At 38.7% G+C, this 17726-nt stretch overlaps 2 protein-coding genes across 5 annotated transcripts; both read left to right on the top strand.

Moving 5' to 3' along the window:
• The first annotated feature begins 5597 nt into the window (after positions 1 to 5597).
• Positions 5598 to 12642, top strand: LOC129732983 (uncharacterized). 4 transcript variants are annotated; one of them, XR_008729403.1, is made up of 5 exons: positions 5598 to 5775; positions 5834 to 5911; positions 5969 to 12282; positions 12341 to 12418; positions 12476 to 12642. XR_008729403.1 is itself a non-coding variant. In XM_055694492.1 (4 exons), the coding sequence occupies exons 3-4, from the start codon at positions 6096 to 6098 to the stop codon at positions 8357 to 8359; spliced, it is 2187 nt and encodes a 728-aa protein (XP_055550467.1). In that variant the 5' UTR covers positions 5598 to 5775; positions 5834 to 5911; positions 5969 to 6095; the 3' UTR covers positions 8360 to 8438. The 4 variants fall into 4 exon arrangements, 2 of the variants coding, with proteins under 2 accessions (XP_055550467.1, XP_055550466.1); XR_008729402.1 differs by having other exon boundaries at positions 5969 to 12418; XM_055694492.1 differs by lacking the exons at positions 12341 to 12418; positions 12476 to 12642 and having other exon boundaries at positions 5969 to 8271; positions 8349 to 8438.
• On the top strand, positions 9758 to 10660 carry LOC129728847 (uncharacterized). The gene has a single exon (XM_055687313.1). It carries the CDS (start codon positions 9758 to 9760, stop codon positions 10658 to 10660), a length of 903 nt encoding a protein of 300 aa, XP_055543288.1.
• Positions 12643 to 17726: the final 5084 nt, after the last annotated feature.

Genomic DNA, 17726 nt, shown 5'->3' with positions numbered 1-17726 from the left:
TGAATTTAAAACTACTCAGTTTTAAAATTAAAACCTACACAGATTTAGATTTTGAAACTATCAAATTTTTGAATAGAAAAATATTCATTTTTGAATTTAGGACTAACCATTTTCAGAATTTAAAAGTTCTCAGTTTAAGAATTGAAAACCACTCAGTTTGAAATGCGATGTTAGCGTAGAGAGGGAGGTTTGTGCCGGTAACAGTCAGAACAAAACAAACAAAATCTGAACGGTGTCTAATTATATTTATTTTTTAAGTATATTTTGCTCTTTTTTTTGTGATGCATAATCACTTGATATTTTACTCTCCCACAATTTTCCTGATGACACGAACAACCTGAAAACTTTTGGTTCTTTAGAATGAATAATGAAAAAAGTTTATATGTGTACCTTAAAGCTTTTTAAAATGTCCGTGACCACTCGTGTCAAATAATGGTGTCGTTTTTTCATGCTTGGTACTCAAAATTGAGTTATAGTGGTAAATTCAAAAATGAGTTATTCTTGATTAATCTAAAATCAGTGTAAAAATTACACAGAATGCGGTATTCATTTTTTGACGTTTCCATGCAACTTACACGCTCGTGAAAAGTAACACGGCGAATGAATTAGTTTTAATTCAATTTCATAAGTTGCATGGAAACGTCAAAAAATGAATACCGCATTTGGTGATTCTGTGTAATTTTTACACTGATTTTAGATTAATCAAGAATAACTCATTTTTGAATTTACCACTATAACTCAATTTTGAGTAGCAAGCATGAAAAAACGACACCATTATTTGAAACGAGTGAAAAGGTGGCACCATGATTCAACATTTGTGCGCCATTATTTAGCCTTTGCGGCCGTGTTATCTATTCTTGTGGCTGTTTGAGTGATTCCAAAAAATTAGAAAATCGCTGGGAAGGTGGTCACGGACATTTTAAAAAGCTTTAAGGTACACATATAAACTTTTTTCATTATTCATTCTGAAGAACCAAAAGTTTTCAGGTTGTTCGTGTCATCAGGAAAATTGTGAGAGAGTAAAATATCAAATGATTATGCATCACAAAAAAAAGAGCAAAATATACTTGAAAAATAAATAAAATTAGACACCGTTCAGATTTTGTTTGTTTTGTTCTGACTGTTACCGGCAGAAACCTCCCTCTCTACGCTAACATCGCATTTCAAACTGAGTGGTTTTCAATTCTTAAACTGAGTACTTTTAAATTCTGAAAATAGTTAGTCCTAAATTCAAAAATGAATATTTTTCTATTCAAAAATTTGATAGTTTCAAAATCTAAATCTGTGTAGGTTTTAATTTTAAAACTGAGTAGTTTTAAATTCAATAAATGGATAATTTTGTACACATAAACTGATATTTTTTAAGAACTAAATGAGTTTTATTAAACACGAAAAATGAGTTCAATTGTATACATCATTTTGAATAATAAACACAGTATTTGCCCATACTATGGTTACACAATTTTGAATAACAACAGAGCTACTCAATTTTCGTGTTGTTCCACTTTTTATGAAAATGAATTGTTTTCTAATCATTTTTGAATTCATTTTAGGGAGCGTGTATGAAATTGAATCAAAACTAATTCATTCGCCGTGTTACTTTTCACGAGCGTGTAAGTTGCATGGAAACGTCAAAAAATGAATACCGCATTTGGTGATTCTGTGTTATTTTTACACTGAGTTTAGATTAATCTAGAATAACTCATTTTTGAATTTACCACTATAACTCAATTTTGAGTACCAAGCATGAAAAAACGATACCATTATTTGACACGAGTGAAAAGACGGCACCATGATTCAACATTTGTGCGCCATTATTTAGCCTTTGCGGCCGTGTTATCTGTTCTTGTGGCTGTTTGAGTGATTCCTAAAAATGAGAAAATCGCTGGGAAGGTGGTCACGGACATTTTAAAAAGCTTTAAGGTACACATATAAACTTTTTTCATTATTCATTCCAAAGAACCACAAATTTTCAGGTTGTTCGTGTCATCAGGAAAATTGTGGGAGAGTAAAATATCAAGTGATTATGCATTACAAAAAAAGAGCAAAATATACTTAAAAAATAAATATATTTAGACACCGTTCAGATAGAATGTAACCTAAGTTTTGTTTTGTTCTGACTGTTACCGGCACAAACCTCCCTCTCAACGCTAACATCGCATTTAAAACTGAGTGGTTTTCAATTCCTAAACTGAGTACTTTTAAATTCTGAAAATGGTTAGTACTTAGGAGTACTTTTAAATTCAAAAATGAATATTTTTCTATTCAAAAACTTGATAGTTTCAAAATCTAAATCTGTGTAGGTTTTAATTTTAAAACTAGGTAATTTTAAATTCAATAAATGGATAATTTTGTACACATAAACTGATATTTTTTAAGAACTAAATGAGTTTTATTAAACACAAAAATGAGTTCAGTTGTATACATCATTCTGAATAATAAATACACAGTATTTGCCCATACTATGGTTACACAATTTTGAATAACAACAGAGTTACTCAATTTTCGTGTTGTTCCACTTTTTATGGAAATGAATTGTTTTCTAATCATTTTTGAATTCATTTTAGGGAGCGTGGCAGGATATGAGTTCATTGTCATTCACTGTTACTCGGTATAGGGATGCCAATGGCTCGGGTCCATGACGTTTGTTGGTCCATGATGTTTGTAACTAGGAACAATAATAGGGGAAAAAATCACTACACAACACATTCATGAAAGTTTTCCGCGGTTTCTCGAGTTTTGAAAAAAAAAAAAAAAACAAAAACGTTCCAACTCTATAATAGGTATTTTACACCGATCAATTTCATGACCAAAAAGAACAAAAACCAAAACAAACGCCATGTTGCCGAATATGTTGGTTACACGATGTTTGACAGATCCCCCCTGTTTGTGCATGAGAAAAGATATAAAATCAATAAAATTTTCATCTCACTTTTGGGTCGATTAATAAAAAATCTATTTTCATCAAAAATTGCCTCTTAAGACATACAAACACTTTGTCGAATATATTATAGCATTTTACCGACATTTTTACATTCAATCAAAACGCTGACTCACGATTCAAACCTCTATCAGTTGAAGCAGTTCATAATAGACCATCGCAAGGTGACGTCACGCATCTGAGTTTGACAGACCTGTAGGAGCCTATGACCACTGCTACCATTAGTTAGATATATTGTGGTAAGAGTTTGACAGACAGTGGTAGCTTTGTTTACTTTCGAGCGATGCAGTTTTGTTCTCGATTTTTGCAGATATTTTTTTATTGTGAACAAAACGCCGTTTAAAGTAGGGATACCATCCGTCCTGATTTAGCAGGACATGTCCTGATTTTGAAGTTCTATTTGGGCGTCCTGATCAATTTTTTATATTTTAGCATTTGTCCTGATTTTCTTAAGATATTTAATTTTATTGTGTGGTAATGAGCAGAATTTTTGAAAACTTCTCAATAAATCTAGATAAACTTTTCAAAAGGTCCTATCTGCCTTCATCGTTTTTCCGGAGCGTCTTTTCATTGTGGTAATGGTTCAGCTTTAGTAACTCTCCCAAGCATGGTTTTCGTCCAGAAGGCTAGAGTGATCCCTCCGCTATCGACCCGTGCAAATAGAGTGTGTTAAAAGGTGTTTAATAAGTTGTGGTGATTAAATGAAAGTGATCGATCAAAAAATCGATCAAAGCAGATAGGACCCTTTGAAAAGGTTCTCTTGAATGGTTTTCGATTCTAGGTCGCAACACTCACTGCGATCGAATTTTTTTCATTTGTTGAATCTCAGAAGAGTAATAAGAAGAATCTTTCACGTGTTGACCGTTACCATTAAGCATCTGGCATTTATTAAGTTTAAGTTGAAACAGTTTACATGTGTTGAATTTTTAAAATATCTACTAATGCGTAACAATTTAAAGTGGTTTAATGAAAGTGACTCGTCAGAGATCAGGGCTATGCTATAAACGTCAAATCCGATATAAAAGTCGCGTTACCAAATTTTAAATGACTGACATTGTGGTACCACTGACGTTGTGGTACCACAGACAGCAAGATACGACAAGATTTGCCAGCAATGACAATCATTATTGTGATAATTTTGGTAACACCATTCACACGATAATATATCTTCATGTAAGAACTGCACTGTGGTCGAGAAAAATCATAGTTTTCAAGTTGTTTACTGAACAAATGACGCCATATTGCATTTAGATTTTGGATACGGGATACTCATCAAACATCAGACCCTGTCAGAGATACACTCAGCTATTGACTATGTATTTTTCTACACGGATTTTCGAATTAACGGGTTTTTCACGCGGATTTTTGAATCGAAGGATTTTTTAACTACCGCGTCTTTCCACGAGGTACATATCAACGCGTAAAAAAACTAAATAAAAAACTAATTTACTTAATGTACAGTGAATAAGAAAGTTTTATATTGTATTTTGAAGGGTAAATCACATATTACGTGTTATATTCGCTCATACATCGAAGAATAGAATAGAAGTCAAATTTGTGCCAAGAAAAGGTGTCCTGATTTCTAACTTCGACCAGATGGTATCCCTAGTTTAAAGGTTGTTTGTGAGGTTCCTGTCCACTAACAATTTTGAACAATTATGAATTGAGCAACAAATCTACCACTACTAGAGTGCCTATAATAAAACTAGAGTGGCGCCATGTCATCAAAAGTAACGCTGGTAACACTGGTAACACTCAACATCCTTTCTTTTTTACCCACACGAGTTTAATGGGTTGTTTGCTCAATTGGAATGACACTGACAGATATTTTCTATTCCAATTTTGACAGTGTCGCCACTCTATATATATTTACAGGCACTCTAACCACTACCTATCAAAAGAGCGAGGGTCGAAAAACTCGGTTTGGTAGCCTACAGTTAACGTCTAGCTGATCCCATTATTATCACAGCATGATCACTTCTCATGAAAACCCTGCATAGACGTTTATATCGATGCATGATCAGGCAATGATTGACGATTTGGCCATGGTAATGTCTAAGGCGACATTCATGAATTACGTAACGCAAAAAACAACGAATTTTTGGACCCCCACTCTCTCCTATGTAACGAAACGTAACGCCAACACCTACCCCCTCATAAAAATTACGTAACGCAGTAGAAGAGTTTGCCCAATAAAATGCTCGTTTTTGGAGAGATTTTTAATTACGTAACGGTGATCTTACCTCCCTCTCCCCTATGTAACAAATCGTAACGCTCAAGAATTTTACTCGAATTGGCCACTTCGAGTCCAAGGAAAATCTGCCCTGGAGTAACAATTACCGGTATAACTTTTTAAGGGGTTTCAGAATAGATGTAAAAAAACTCCTGGAGTGATTTCATGAATTTTGTTACCAATGTTGTTCGGTTTTATCAAAAACATCATATCAAGTAGAAGGGCATCTCTGAATCGATCCCATATAAATGGCAGCGTCAAATCAAACAACGCACTCTGTCATCGGAGCTGGGTGGTTCTGTGTGCACCTCCTCATAGCGCATCACACATGGAGAAAGAGACGTCATCATGACAGTTTAGCGGAAAGAGCGAGAGAGAAATGATAGATACGTCAGCGTATAGAAATTGAGCGAACTCGATAGCGTTAAGAGCTAATTTCTGACGATCCTAAAATTATAAATCCAAAAATCCTAAAATTATTATTTTAAAAATTTAATTCGGTGAAGGAATTTACTTATAGTAGTTATTAATAAAAACCTAAACATTAATGCAGTGAAAAACTTATTTGACGGAAATAAGTGTATACGGCAGAGTGGTTACGGTGAGAAGCGAGGTTAACTGAATTTATTGTATTTCTTACAAATTAATTCAATATTCAGATAGTAATTCACGTGGCAACAACTATCGACGGAATAAACGACATACAGAGACGGAAAAGATAATCGAAGCACTAAAACGTAAGAATATTGTAAACTAGTTAAAACCTAACCCTAAATTAAAACTTATACGTACAGGAATTAAAAACGGATCATACTTCGCACGAATAAACTGGCCGTTAAATATTCGGAAAGCAACCTCCTTTCATCTATTTCTTGTTGCAGCGCGATACGCAAGCAACAATTTTTTAATTCGTTTTACACGATGTCGACCAAGTCCGGATCTAAATCCTCTGCCCCCAATAAAGGTAATTGCTCAGCTACTCAATCTATATGCACGCGTAATGAAAGAACTCTCAGCTCTAAAGCGGAGGCTTCAAATAAAGAACTCCTTCTCAACCCCAACTCAAATATTTCTAATCGGAAAACTCCCTCGATCAAAAGTACCCGTTCTAAATCTTCCCGTGCGAGCTCACTAAAAGTCGGTCAGAGTTGTCGGTCCTGTTATTGCGCAGACAATAGTCGTATGGTACAGTGTGACGACTGTGATAGGTGGCATCACTTTAATTGCGTTGGTGTTGATAGTCAGATCGAGATGGTCCCGTGGCAGTGTGTTGAGTGCGAGAAAGGGGCAGACCGAAACCGTAAATTCGATAAACAACCCGGAACGGCAAATGTAGCAAACGCTAGCAGCGTATCGAAACAATGCGCTTCATCTGAAAGCAAAAGGGATCACCAAAAATTGGGTCGAGACGCGATTAAATCGACAGATTCACTGTCAGTATCGTCCAGACGATCATCTATAAGGACTATACAACGATTAGAATTGCAACTTCAGAAACTCGAAGCTGAGCAGACACTTCTAGATGAGAAGAAGAACCTAATTGAACAACAATTCAGTGTCCTTGAGGAGTTGGCAAGTTTGAATGAAGAAGAAGCAGAAGAAGTTGAATCAAAAAATGATTCCAAGGTTCAAGATTGGTTGAATAGAAAGAGCGATGCATGCCGGAATTGTGCTTCGTGTGAAGAGTTTGTGAATGAGGAACAGTCAGAAAACAGCAGTGATTCTTCTTCAGAAGAAGAGCAGGAACAACAAACAGTGCACGATTTACCTCACTTTAATTCAAATAAGCGCTCTACGCCAAGGAGAAAGCACGTCATCGAGCGGGGAACGTTTGCAACCAGCACCCAGTTCAATTGTAGCCTGTCACGTAATCAACTCGCCGCGCGCCAAATTGTCGCTAAAGATTTGCCTATCTTTACAGGCAATCCTGAGGATTGGCCACTTTTCTTCTCAACCTATAAAAGCACGACACGGATGTGTGGTTACACGAATGATGAAAACATGATTAGACTGATAAGTTGCCTGAAGGGTGAAGCCTTTACAGCAGTACGAAGCTATCTGCTTTATCCATCAACAGTGCCGAAAGCGATGGACGCTTTCAAACTTAGGTTCGTTCAGCCTCAATTCATAATACATTCAGTACGAGATAAAGTTCTAGCAATGCCGACGCTGAAAGCTGACTCGATTGACAAAACCATCGATTTCGCACTAGCCGTGCAAAACTTTGTAGCAACAATTGACGCTTGCGGTCGGAAGGAGTATAGGCGAGATGTTTCATTGTTAAGCGATCTTGTGGGTAAGCTCCCCACCTCAATGAAGTTAGAGTGGGCGAGATATATGAAAGGTTTACGAAAGGTGAATCTGGCAGATTTTAGTGAATGGCTATACAACATCGCCGCAGACGCCTGCCTGGTCTCGGAGCCGAGAAAAATTCAGGAGACCCTATGTTATGGCACGCGTAAGAAAACAAAACCCTTCATTAACACACATGCTGAACAGCCTAGTTTGCGTAACGAAGATTTACCTGGACCGAGTAAAATTACGCATAAGACGATCGGCGAGCAAAAGAAACTTACGATGAGATTATGTATTGTCTGCAAAGGTAACTGTGCACTTTTAATAAAATGTAAGCGTTTTTTGGATCTTTCTTACGATGGAAAGTGGGCAACTATACACGAGGCCAAAGTCTGCCGCAAATGTCTGAAGCAGCATAAGGGAGGGTGTATGTCGAAGGAATGCGGCATAAATGGATGCACTTTCAAGCATCATCCCCTGTTGCACAAAGAGCTGAGCGTAACGTCTTCAACAGCTAATAATGAACAAGCAAACGAAGCACAGGCGTGCAACACTCATCAGGGAGGATCCAGTGCCATCCTCTTTCGCTATGTTCCGGTTGTAGTATACGGTGATGGTAACAGTGTACATTGTTATGCATTCTTGGACGACGGATCCTCGTTAACGCTAATGGACCAAGACCTAGCTGAGGAGCTGAATCTTTCAGGAGAGCCCAATCCGCTATGTCTCAAATGGACAGGAGGTACACACCGTTCGGAAAACAACTCACATAAGGTAGCGTTGGATATTTCTGGTCTTAAGGGTAAGCGTTTTCACTTTGAGAATGTTCGAACAGTTAGTGAGCTTCAGCTACCACCTCAATCACTCGATGTTAAACAGCTTCAATCTGAATACCGTCATCTTAGAGGTGTCCCTGCGCAATCGTACCGAGACGTCCGCCCACGCCTGCTAATCGGCGTTCAGCATGCCTACGCGACACTCGTGCGAAAAAGCCGAGAAGGGAGGGTTGATCAACCTATTGCAATAAACACCAATCTTGGATGGACTATATATGCTGGAGCCCCAAACGGTCAATCGATGAGCATGCTACACTACGCATATCATGTCAAACAATGCAACCATGATGATGTTGATAAGATCAACGACAATATGGAACGTGCGTTAAAAGATTTGTTTGCTATTGAGAGCTTAGGTGTTACTTCCTCTAATAAGGAAATCCGCTCTCAAGATGATGAACGGGCCATTCAGCTTCTACATGATCTCACTCAGTTCAATGGAAAGAGATACGAAACAGGTTTATTGTGGAGAAACAATAATGTAAAATTGCCGGACAGCAAACCAATGGCTTTAAAGCGAATGTATAGCATGCAATGGCGCATGGAAAAGGACCCAGACTTGGCGCGAATTCTGGACGAAAAGCTGGCGGATTATCTAAATAAGGGCTATATACGCAAACTTACCACCGCGGAGCTGGAGGAAAACCACAAACGTGTTTGATACTTACCTGTATTTCCAGTGACTAATCCAAATAAACCAGGCAAGGTTAGGCTTGTCTGGGATGCGGCTGCTGTGGTGAATGGTGTCTCGTTAAATACATCTCTACTTGCTGGTCCTGATTTGTTTACTTCGCTAGTTTCTGTCCTTTACAAGTTCCGCGAGCATCGTTTCGCAATATGCGGTGACATTCGCGAAATGTTCCACCAAGTTAAAATTCGTAATGAAGACCAGCACAGTCAGCGCTTCTTATGGTCAGCGAGGATAGGAAAAAACTCAATACCTATGCGATGCAGGTGATGACGTTTGGGGCATGCTGCTCACCCGCGAGCGCGCAATTTATAAAGAACCTGAACGCAGAGCGTTTCAGTGAAGATCTGCCAGCCGCTGCGAAAACGATAGTACAATGTACGTACGTTGATGATATGTTGTGTAGTGAGGAAACGGAAGAAAAGGTCATCGAATTGGCGAAATCAGTCCGATTTATCCACGAGCAAGGCGGCTTCGAAATCCGTAATTGGACATCAAATTCGAGGTCAGTTCTGGCTGCACTTAAGAGTGAGACGTGTTTATCAAAAAACCTCGATCTATCATCTAGTCTGGCAACTGAAAAGGTTTTAGGCCTCTGGTGGTGTACCGATTCAGATTGCTTCACCTTTAGAATAAATTGGAGCAGATTAGGAGAAGATCTACTAAAGGCAAAGCGGCGTCCCACGAAACGGGAGGTTCTGCGAACTATGATGTCTATTTATGACCCGCTAGGTCTTGCAGCACATTATCTCATGTATCTCAAAATGCTTTTCCAAGAGATCTGGCGATCTGGTGTTAGTTGGGACGACGAGATCAATCAGCAATGCTTTGAAAAATGGCAGACATGGCTTAAGCTTCTACCCGAAATAGAGAATTTAAAGATTCCACGATGCTACAGACTCCGAACGTCAGCTGGTCAAGAAACGGAAATTCAGTTGCATACATTCGTCGATGCCGGTGAGAATGGTATGGCAGCCGCTGTATATCTTCGCTATGCAGAGAAAGGGAAGGTCGAATGCTCACTTGTTGGCGTGAGAACCCGCGTAGCACCGCTCAAATATCTCACCATCCCAAGACTGGAGCTTCAGGCGGCGGTAATTGGGGCAAGACTAGCCCACCTTATCAGTGAAGGATTAACCATTAGCATCACAAAATATGTATATTGGTCAGATTCAAGGAACGCGCTTTCGTGGATAAGAGCTGATCACCGTAGATATAGCCAGTTTGTGGCTACACGTGTAAGTGAAATTCTGGATTTGACTAACGTTTCTGATTGGAAGTGGGTTCCTACGAAGTGGAACGTGGCGGATGAGGGAACAAAATGGCAAAGTCGTCTAGTACTAACGAGTGACATCAAATGGTATAAAGGACCTGACTTTCTCTATCAACGCGAGGAAGAATGGCCAGTGACACCGGACAAAATGGTTGAACCTATGGATGAACTACAAGCGAATATTCACGTGCACACCGAGACTCAGAGGATGGCAGTTCCGATTAACAACTTTCAAAGTCTGAGAGGTATGGTCCGAGCAACTGCACTCGCCATTCGGTTTCTGAGGAACGCACTTTCGAAATGCTTCACTCGAATTAGTGGTGGTCTAACCAGTGAAGAAATCCGCAATGCTGAGGTTTTCCATTTCCATGCTGCGCAACAGGACGCCTTCTGAGAAGAGCTTTCTGTTCTAATGAAAAACGATCCCAGGCTATTACTTCCCAAACGAAGCCCGCTTTATAAACTTAATCCCTTTGTCGATGAGCATGGATTGATTCGTATGCGAGGCAGAACCGGACTGTGCGAGTTTCTGCCTCGGGATGCTGTAAATCCCATAATACTTCCTCGAGAACATCCTGTCACACAGCTTGTTGTCAAAAGCTACCACGAAAAGTTTCACCATCGAAATCATGAATCGGTCATTAATGAGATCCGACAGAGATTCTGCATCAGTCGATTACGCAGAGTATATGCGGAAACAAGATTCGATTGCCTACACTGCAAGCTGCGAGATGCTCGCCCACGCCCTCCACAAATGGCTGATCTGCCTCGCTGTCGTTTAGCAGCGTTCGTTCGTCCGTTCACTCACACCGGGGTAGATTACTTTGGTCCTATGGAAGTTGCAATAGGGAGGAGGGTTGAGAAGAGATGGTGGTCTTACATGCCTATCTATCCGTGCTGTTCATATTGAAGTAGCTAGCTCACTTACCACAAACTCTTGCATAATGGCAATAAGAAATTTCATTGCACGCCGAGGAACTCCAGCCATATTCTATAGTGACCGGGGAACAAACTTTATTGGTTCGGACCGTGAACTGAAGACATCCTGGCGCTTCAATCCTCCAGCAGCTCCCCATATGGGAGGGAGCTGGGAGCGACTTATACAGTCTGTCAAGCGAACTTTATCTGAGCTACACCTGTCTCCCCGCCCAAGTGATGAAGGGCTCAGAAACGCGTTGATCGAAGTAGAGGGTATCTTGAATGCCCGACCACTCACTCACGTACCCATAGAAGACGAAGCCAGTCCAGCTCTCACTCCAAACCATTGGCTTCTGGGAAGCTCAGATGGGGCCAAGCCATTGTCACTTCTCGATGAGAACTCTATTGCTTTGAGACGTGGTTGGCATTTGTCCCAAAAATTCGCAAACCAATTTTGGACCAGGTGGCTTCGAGAATACCTCCCAGAAATTACCAGGCGCTCGAAATGGCATCGAAGGGTTCGGCCAATCGCTGAAGGAGACATCGTTCTAATCGTCGATCCAAACTCCCCAAGAAACTGCTGGCCAAAGGGACGGGTCATTGGTACAGTGAATCGCGATGGACAGGTACGGACTGTGACCATTAAAACGTCAATTGGTATATACGAGAGACCAGCTGTGAAGGTGGCAGTGCTTGACATAGAGCATGAGACAAAATTAGCTGACTCAGAGGCGGAGTCAGCGAACTAGAGGGGAGTGTCATCGGAGCTGGGTGGTTCTGTGTGCACCTCCTCATAGCGCATCACACATGGAGAAAGAGACGTCATCATGACAGTTTAGCGGAAAGAGCGAGAGAGAAATGATAGATACGTCAGCGTATCTGCTGACTTGCAGAAATAGAAATTGAGCGAACTCGATAGCGTTAAGAGCTAATTTCTGACGATCCTAAAATTATAAATCCAAAAATCCTAAAATTATTATTTTAAAAATTTAATTCGGTGAAGGAATTTACTTATAGTAGTTATTAATAAAATCCTAAACATTAATGCAGTGAAAAACTTATTTAACGGAAATAAGTGTGTACGGCAGAGTGGTTACGGTGAGAAGCGAGGTTAACTGAATTTATTGTATTTCTTACAAATTAATTCAATATTCAGATAGTAATTCACGTGGCAACAACTATCGACGGAATAAACGACATACAGAGACGGAAAAGATAATCGAAGCACTAAAACGTAAGAATATTGTAAACTAGTTAAAACCTAACCCTAAATTAAAACTTATACTTACAGGAATTAAAAACGGATCATACTTCGCACGAATGAACTGGCCGTTAAATATTCGGAAAGCAACCTCCTTTCATCTATTTCTTGTTGCAGCGCGATACGCAAGCAATACACTCCATCTATTAAAGGTGAAAGTTTTCTATAAAAGTGCAGTTAATTACATCGGTGCGAAGACAGAGTGTGTGTATGTGGTGGTCCAGCCTGTGCGTTCGGCTTGCATTCGCATCGCCAGCACACACACTAGCATGTGTCAGTTCCACTTTTACTCAAAAAACTGTGCTGCCAAAACTGTCGCTCATCCTCAGGCAGAGTTCCCAGTCTTCTTGATATGATGTTTTTGGTTTTATTGACTAATGTACTAATTTGTCTCAACGGAACATGGTCCCGATGATTTGGTTTTACACGAACCAGGTTCACCTTAGTTCCTCGGATACTAAAAATAGACAACGTTTCCAGTCTTTTGACGGGTCTAAATCCAAAATCGGTTAAGAATTGGAAAAGTTAGAAGTATTTTATTTTGGTGGGTATCCTGCTGAACGGTTATAGAGTAGAATAATTCGGAGAGTCTCCCCCCCCCCCTCGTCCTATCCAGCTGAAAATGGTTTATTTTCACTAGTTGGGAGTATTCTATGAGTTTTGGCTTGTTGTTAAAAGTAATAAAGTCTGAAAAGGTACTGCAGAAATAATTGAAACTAACTTGAATGAGATTAAATCAATTGGGTCCTAAAGCCATACCAGTTTTTATATATCATTTGAAAGAGCTGCGTTTTCTGAGCAAAACGTGATTTTTGAAAAATGTTTATCGTTTTCCTTCGATTTTTAAATGAATAATAAAAAACTGCTCGAAATGTCTCAAATGACGGTTCGCTCATGTACGGAAGGACTGTCATTTAAGGCATTTCGAGCAGTTTTTTATTCTTTATTTAAAAATCGAAGGCAACGATAAACGTTTTTTGAAAATCACGTTCTGCTCAGAAAATTGTACTCTTTCAGCTGATAAATAAAATCAGAAAACCGTGTTAAACTTTAGGGCCCCATTATTGAAAATTTCAAAAATATGAAAGCACCTGGTGACGATGGAATCTTTAATATATTAATCAAACATCTCCCTGAGAGCACAACGGAATTTTTAATGAAAATTTTCAATTGCTGCTTCAAAATTACATATTTTCCCAAATTATGGAAAAATGCAAAAATTACTCCAATTTTAAAACCAGATAAGAATCCAGCTGAAGTTTCAAGTTATCGACCAATCAGTTTGCTTTCTTCAATAAGTAAACTGTTTGAGAGAATTATTCTTAACAGAATTATCACACATCAACGAAAATTCAATTTTTGCAGATGAACAGTTTGGATTTCGCCATGGGTATTCCACTACTCATCAATTGCTCAGAGTTACTAATATGATACGAGCTAACAAATCTGAAAGATTTTTTTTTCCTGTATGGGCTTCCTCACTGCGACCAGAATCGTAGATCTATTGTGAGATATGCCCGGGTGTCTGCTGTATCCCGCACTTCTGTTAGTAGCAATACCTCTATTGAGAAGTGGCATGCTTATTATTATTGTCCATCAGTGCTTGTGTGTAATGTGCTACTCTTCCTTACACGCTTACTGTTCTACTATACCGATACTCGTTCCTCTTGCCAAATATCACCAATTATAATTCCCTGGAGAAGTTTCGTCGTGCGTCCTTCTGGCCAGTTTTATTGATAAGAGGGACTTATTTTTTGTTAAGAGGAAGTCGGGCAAAGGTATTTGTAGATTTCAGCGTAAAGGAAGGGTAACTGGTGGGGAGCCTGAGAATAAACCCATGCTTAAGTTCTTTTTGACATCGAATGGCCTGATTCTACTAAGATTCGAACCCATGACCATCCGCTTGACAAAGCGGACTCTGTAACCTTGCGGCTACGCAGCTCCCTAATCTGAAAATCATTCCACTGGAGCTGCTCTTTTAGACATAGAAAAAGCATTCGACAGTTTACGAACTAATTTCATTTTTGTCATATGACTTACATTTTTTAAGTTTTAGTAAAGCGGGCAATGTATGCAGTTTGCGAGGATGCGAAAATGAACGGGAATAGAAGGTGTGACTTTTAGGCTTAGAAAAAATTTTCCCTCGTTCAGACGGGACACGAACCCGCAATCTCCGTTGTCTCCGGCAAGGTGTTTTGGCCAATTAAACTACTGGGAAAGGTATAAATAGTTCTAATAGTTTTTCTAAGCCTAAAAGTCACACCTTCTATTCCCGTTCATTTTCGCATCCTCGCAAACTGCATACATTGCCCGCTTTACTAAAACATTCGACAGTGTTTGGCATAAAGGTTTGATTGCGAAATTGCAAACTTTTAAATTTCCAATTTTCCTAATCAAAATTATGAAAAATTATCTTACTGATCGAACTGTGCAGGTTGTCTATCAGAATTCAAAATCTGATAGATTTCCTGTCAGAGCAGGTGTGCCTCAAGGTTCTGTCTTGGGCCCAGTCCTGTACAACATATTCACTGCAGATCTTCCTGATTTGCCTCCAGGATGCACAAGCATTTCCGTAAAAGGAAAAAGTCTTCGTGTCATATGCAGTCGATTGCAGAAAAGTTTAGATATTTTTTCCTCCTACTTGCAAAAATGGAAAATCTCTCCCAATGCTTCTAAAACTCAAATGATAATTTTTCCCCATAAGACTAGGGCTACTTTCCTCAAGCCAAACATTAATCACGTTGTTAAGATGAATGGGGTTATTTTTAAGTTGGTCTGACAAGGTTAAGTACTTGGGACTAATTTACGATAAAAAACTTATTTTCAAAGAGCACTTTGAGAGTATACAAGCCAAGTGCATCAAATATACGAGATGTTTATATCCTCTCATTAACAAGAATTCTAAACTTTGTTTAAAGAACAAACTTTTGATTTACAAACAAATTTTTAGACCAGCAATGCTTTATGCTGTACCGATCTGGTTAAGTTGCTGTTCAACAAGGAAGAAAACGCTCCAAAGGATTCAGAATAAAATTCTGAAAATGTTTTTGAAGCGTCCTCCTTGGTTTGGTACACTCGAATTACATAGACTTACTGGTGTTGAATCATTAGAAACTATGTCAAATAAAATTATTAACAATTTTCGACAAAAATCGTTGCAATCCTCAATTGCTACGATAAGCTCTCTCTATAGCCAATAAGTTAGCAATTAAGTTAGTTGTAAGTTTACTTCCCGTTTTCTGACAAGTAGGTTTAAATCCCTACGAATGATAAGTCAAGTAAACAAATCCTAACAATTAAAATTACAAATTTCTAACAGTGTTGAGAAGTCACCATTTGTGATTGGACACACATACTCATTATTTACTAATATTTATCATAAATACTTAAGCTACTAACAAATCCCCTCCCCCCCTTTAAAAAATAGTGAAAGTTTATTGAATTTCAGCAAAAAAAAGTTTAGTGTGTAGGGATGTAAATGAAAATCTGAAACCGGACAAAAGTGAAAAATATGTCCAATTTCAAATGCTAATAAATCGGTTAGTTTTCAATGGATTTCCTTCGTTCTTGCAGCAATAGATTGGAAAATCTTCTAAAAAACATCCCAAATGCGGAAAATTGTAATTTTATTACACTGATTCTCTTTATACGCGTGCGCAAAAATAGAATCGCGTAATTTTGAACAAATCGCGTAAAAAAAGATCGCGTTGTTACAAAATCTATCGGTAAGTGTGTGTGTATATGTGTATGTATGTGTATGTGTGTGTATGTTTGTATGTGTGTATGTTTGTGTGTGTGTTACATATTGGCTCATAAACAAAATTTTCCATGTCACATATCGCGTAATTTCGAGAAAATCGCGTAAAAAAAGTCGCGTAAAAACAGAATTCAGTGTATTTGAACTATTGTACTATTGAAAATTGTCAAGCCTTGTCAAAACGAAAAAATCGTCCTTTAATTGGTCGTTATATGATTGCTTTCCGAAGCACGGTCGACAGAATTATAAACCCAGTAATTCGGAATGTACTATTTGGCCTATATAAGAGTCTTTTCCAACCGAAACTGCTCGAATTAGTTCTAGACAGCGAAAACACCAGTTCTCACCTAGCAGTAGCAGTGACAGCAGATAGCAGCAGTGGAAACGGATAGCAGCAATGGCAGCTTGTGACAAGTTGCCACTGGCAACGGATAGCAGCAGTTGCAGCGGGTATCAGCTCCGATAGAGGAAAGCCAGCTAATGCAGCAGCACTTACTTCAGTAAAATGCTGCCTCTGTGCGGTAGTGGGCAGCATCAGTAGTAGATACATAGGCCGATCACTTCCTCCAATGAAAAGTTGACTCATTTTAACGACACACCAACGTTCTGGAAAACTGGCGTTCAAATTACATGAGCTGGCAAGTCTTCAGTGTTAATCCTTTATAAGGCAGTGGCAACTGTAATTTTCGTTTTTTCTGCTCAATAATTATGAGCTATGATCAGTGATTAGAAATACACAATAACATTTTGGTGGATTTTTTTCCCTCGGCTCGTTAAAGAGTTGAATCAGTTTTTCACTGCGTTATCTATCACAAGGAATACCTTATTCGCATTGTCAGTGATAACATAACGCAAAGATTTGATAATTGAATTATCTTTTCAAAACGATTGGCCATCATATGATTGCTTTCCCAAGCACGGTCGACAGAATTATAGACCTTGTAATTTGGAATATGCTATTTGGCCTGTACAAGAGGCAGTTTCAGCCGAAACTGCTCATATTAGTTCTACACAGTGACAACAGCAGTTCTCACTTAGTAGCAGCAGTTGTAGCCACATAGATGCGATCAACATTATATCCAATATGAAATTAAAAAACAACAATCTTTATAAGGACAACAAATTATTGAAATTTTAATATTTTCTTTTTTTCGCGCTAGAATTAAAAGTAAAATGTTATTTTTTCTGCATGCACTATGACTGTTAAAACTTGTTGTATACTGCCGTGATCTCGCAGACTGACGTAAGCGCCAAAGTGAGGTTACCACAATAGATCAAACAATGGTCGCAGTGGTTTAGTCTTCTACAAGGAAAAAAAAAAATCGCCAAAGTGGTCGATTTGTGTTTTTGTGATTAAACGATAGAACAAACCAAATTGGATTTATAGGCGTCGAAATTTGATCAGAAGTGTAAAAAATAGCGTAAGTAATTTACGAAAACGCAATGACGTAACCGCCATTTCTAATCCACGTGACGTAAATCCAAGGGTTCCGTACAGATGAAACACATATTAGGAACAATTGT

Source organism: Wyeomyia smithii, chromosome 3 (genome assembly GCF_029784165.1).
Source record: "Wyeomyia smithii strain HCP4-BCI-WySm-NY-G18 chromosome 3, ASM2978416v1, whole genome shotgun sequence".
In the NCBI taxonomy this organism is placed as follows: domain Eukaryota; kingdom Metazoa; phylum Arthropoda; class Insecta; order Diptera; family Culicidae; genus Wyeomyia; species Wyeomyia smithii.
Note: the sequence above shows the minus strand (reverse complement) of the source record. Positions and strands in the feature narration are given on the sequence as shown.

What these genes read in the sequence shown, in the direction of transcription:
- LOC129732983 (XM_055694491.1), top strand. Translation starts at nt 6,096, where the DNA reads ATGTCGACCAAGTCCGGATCTAAATCCTCTGCCCCCAATAAAGGTAAT.
- LOC129728847 (XM_055687313.1), top strand. Translation starts at nt 9,758, where the DNA reads ATGCTTTTCCAAGAGATCTGGCGATCTGGTGTTAGTTGGGACGACGAG.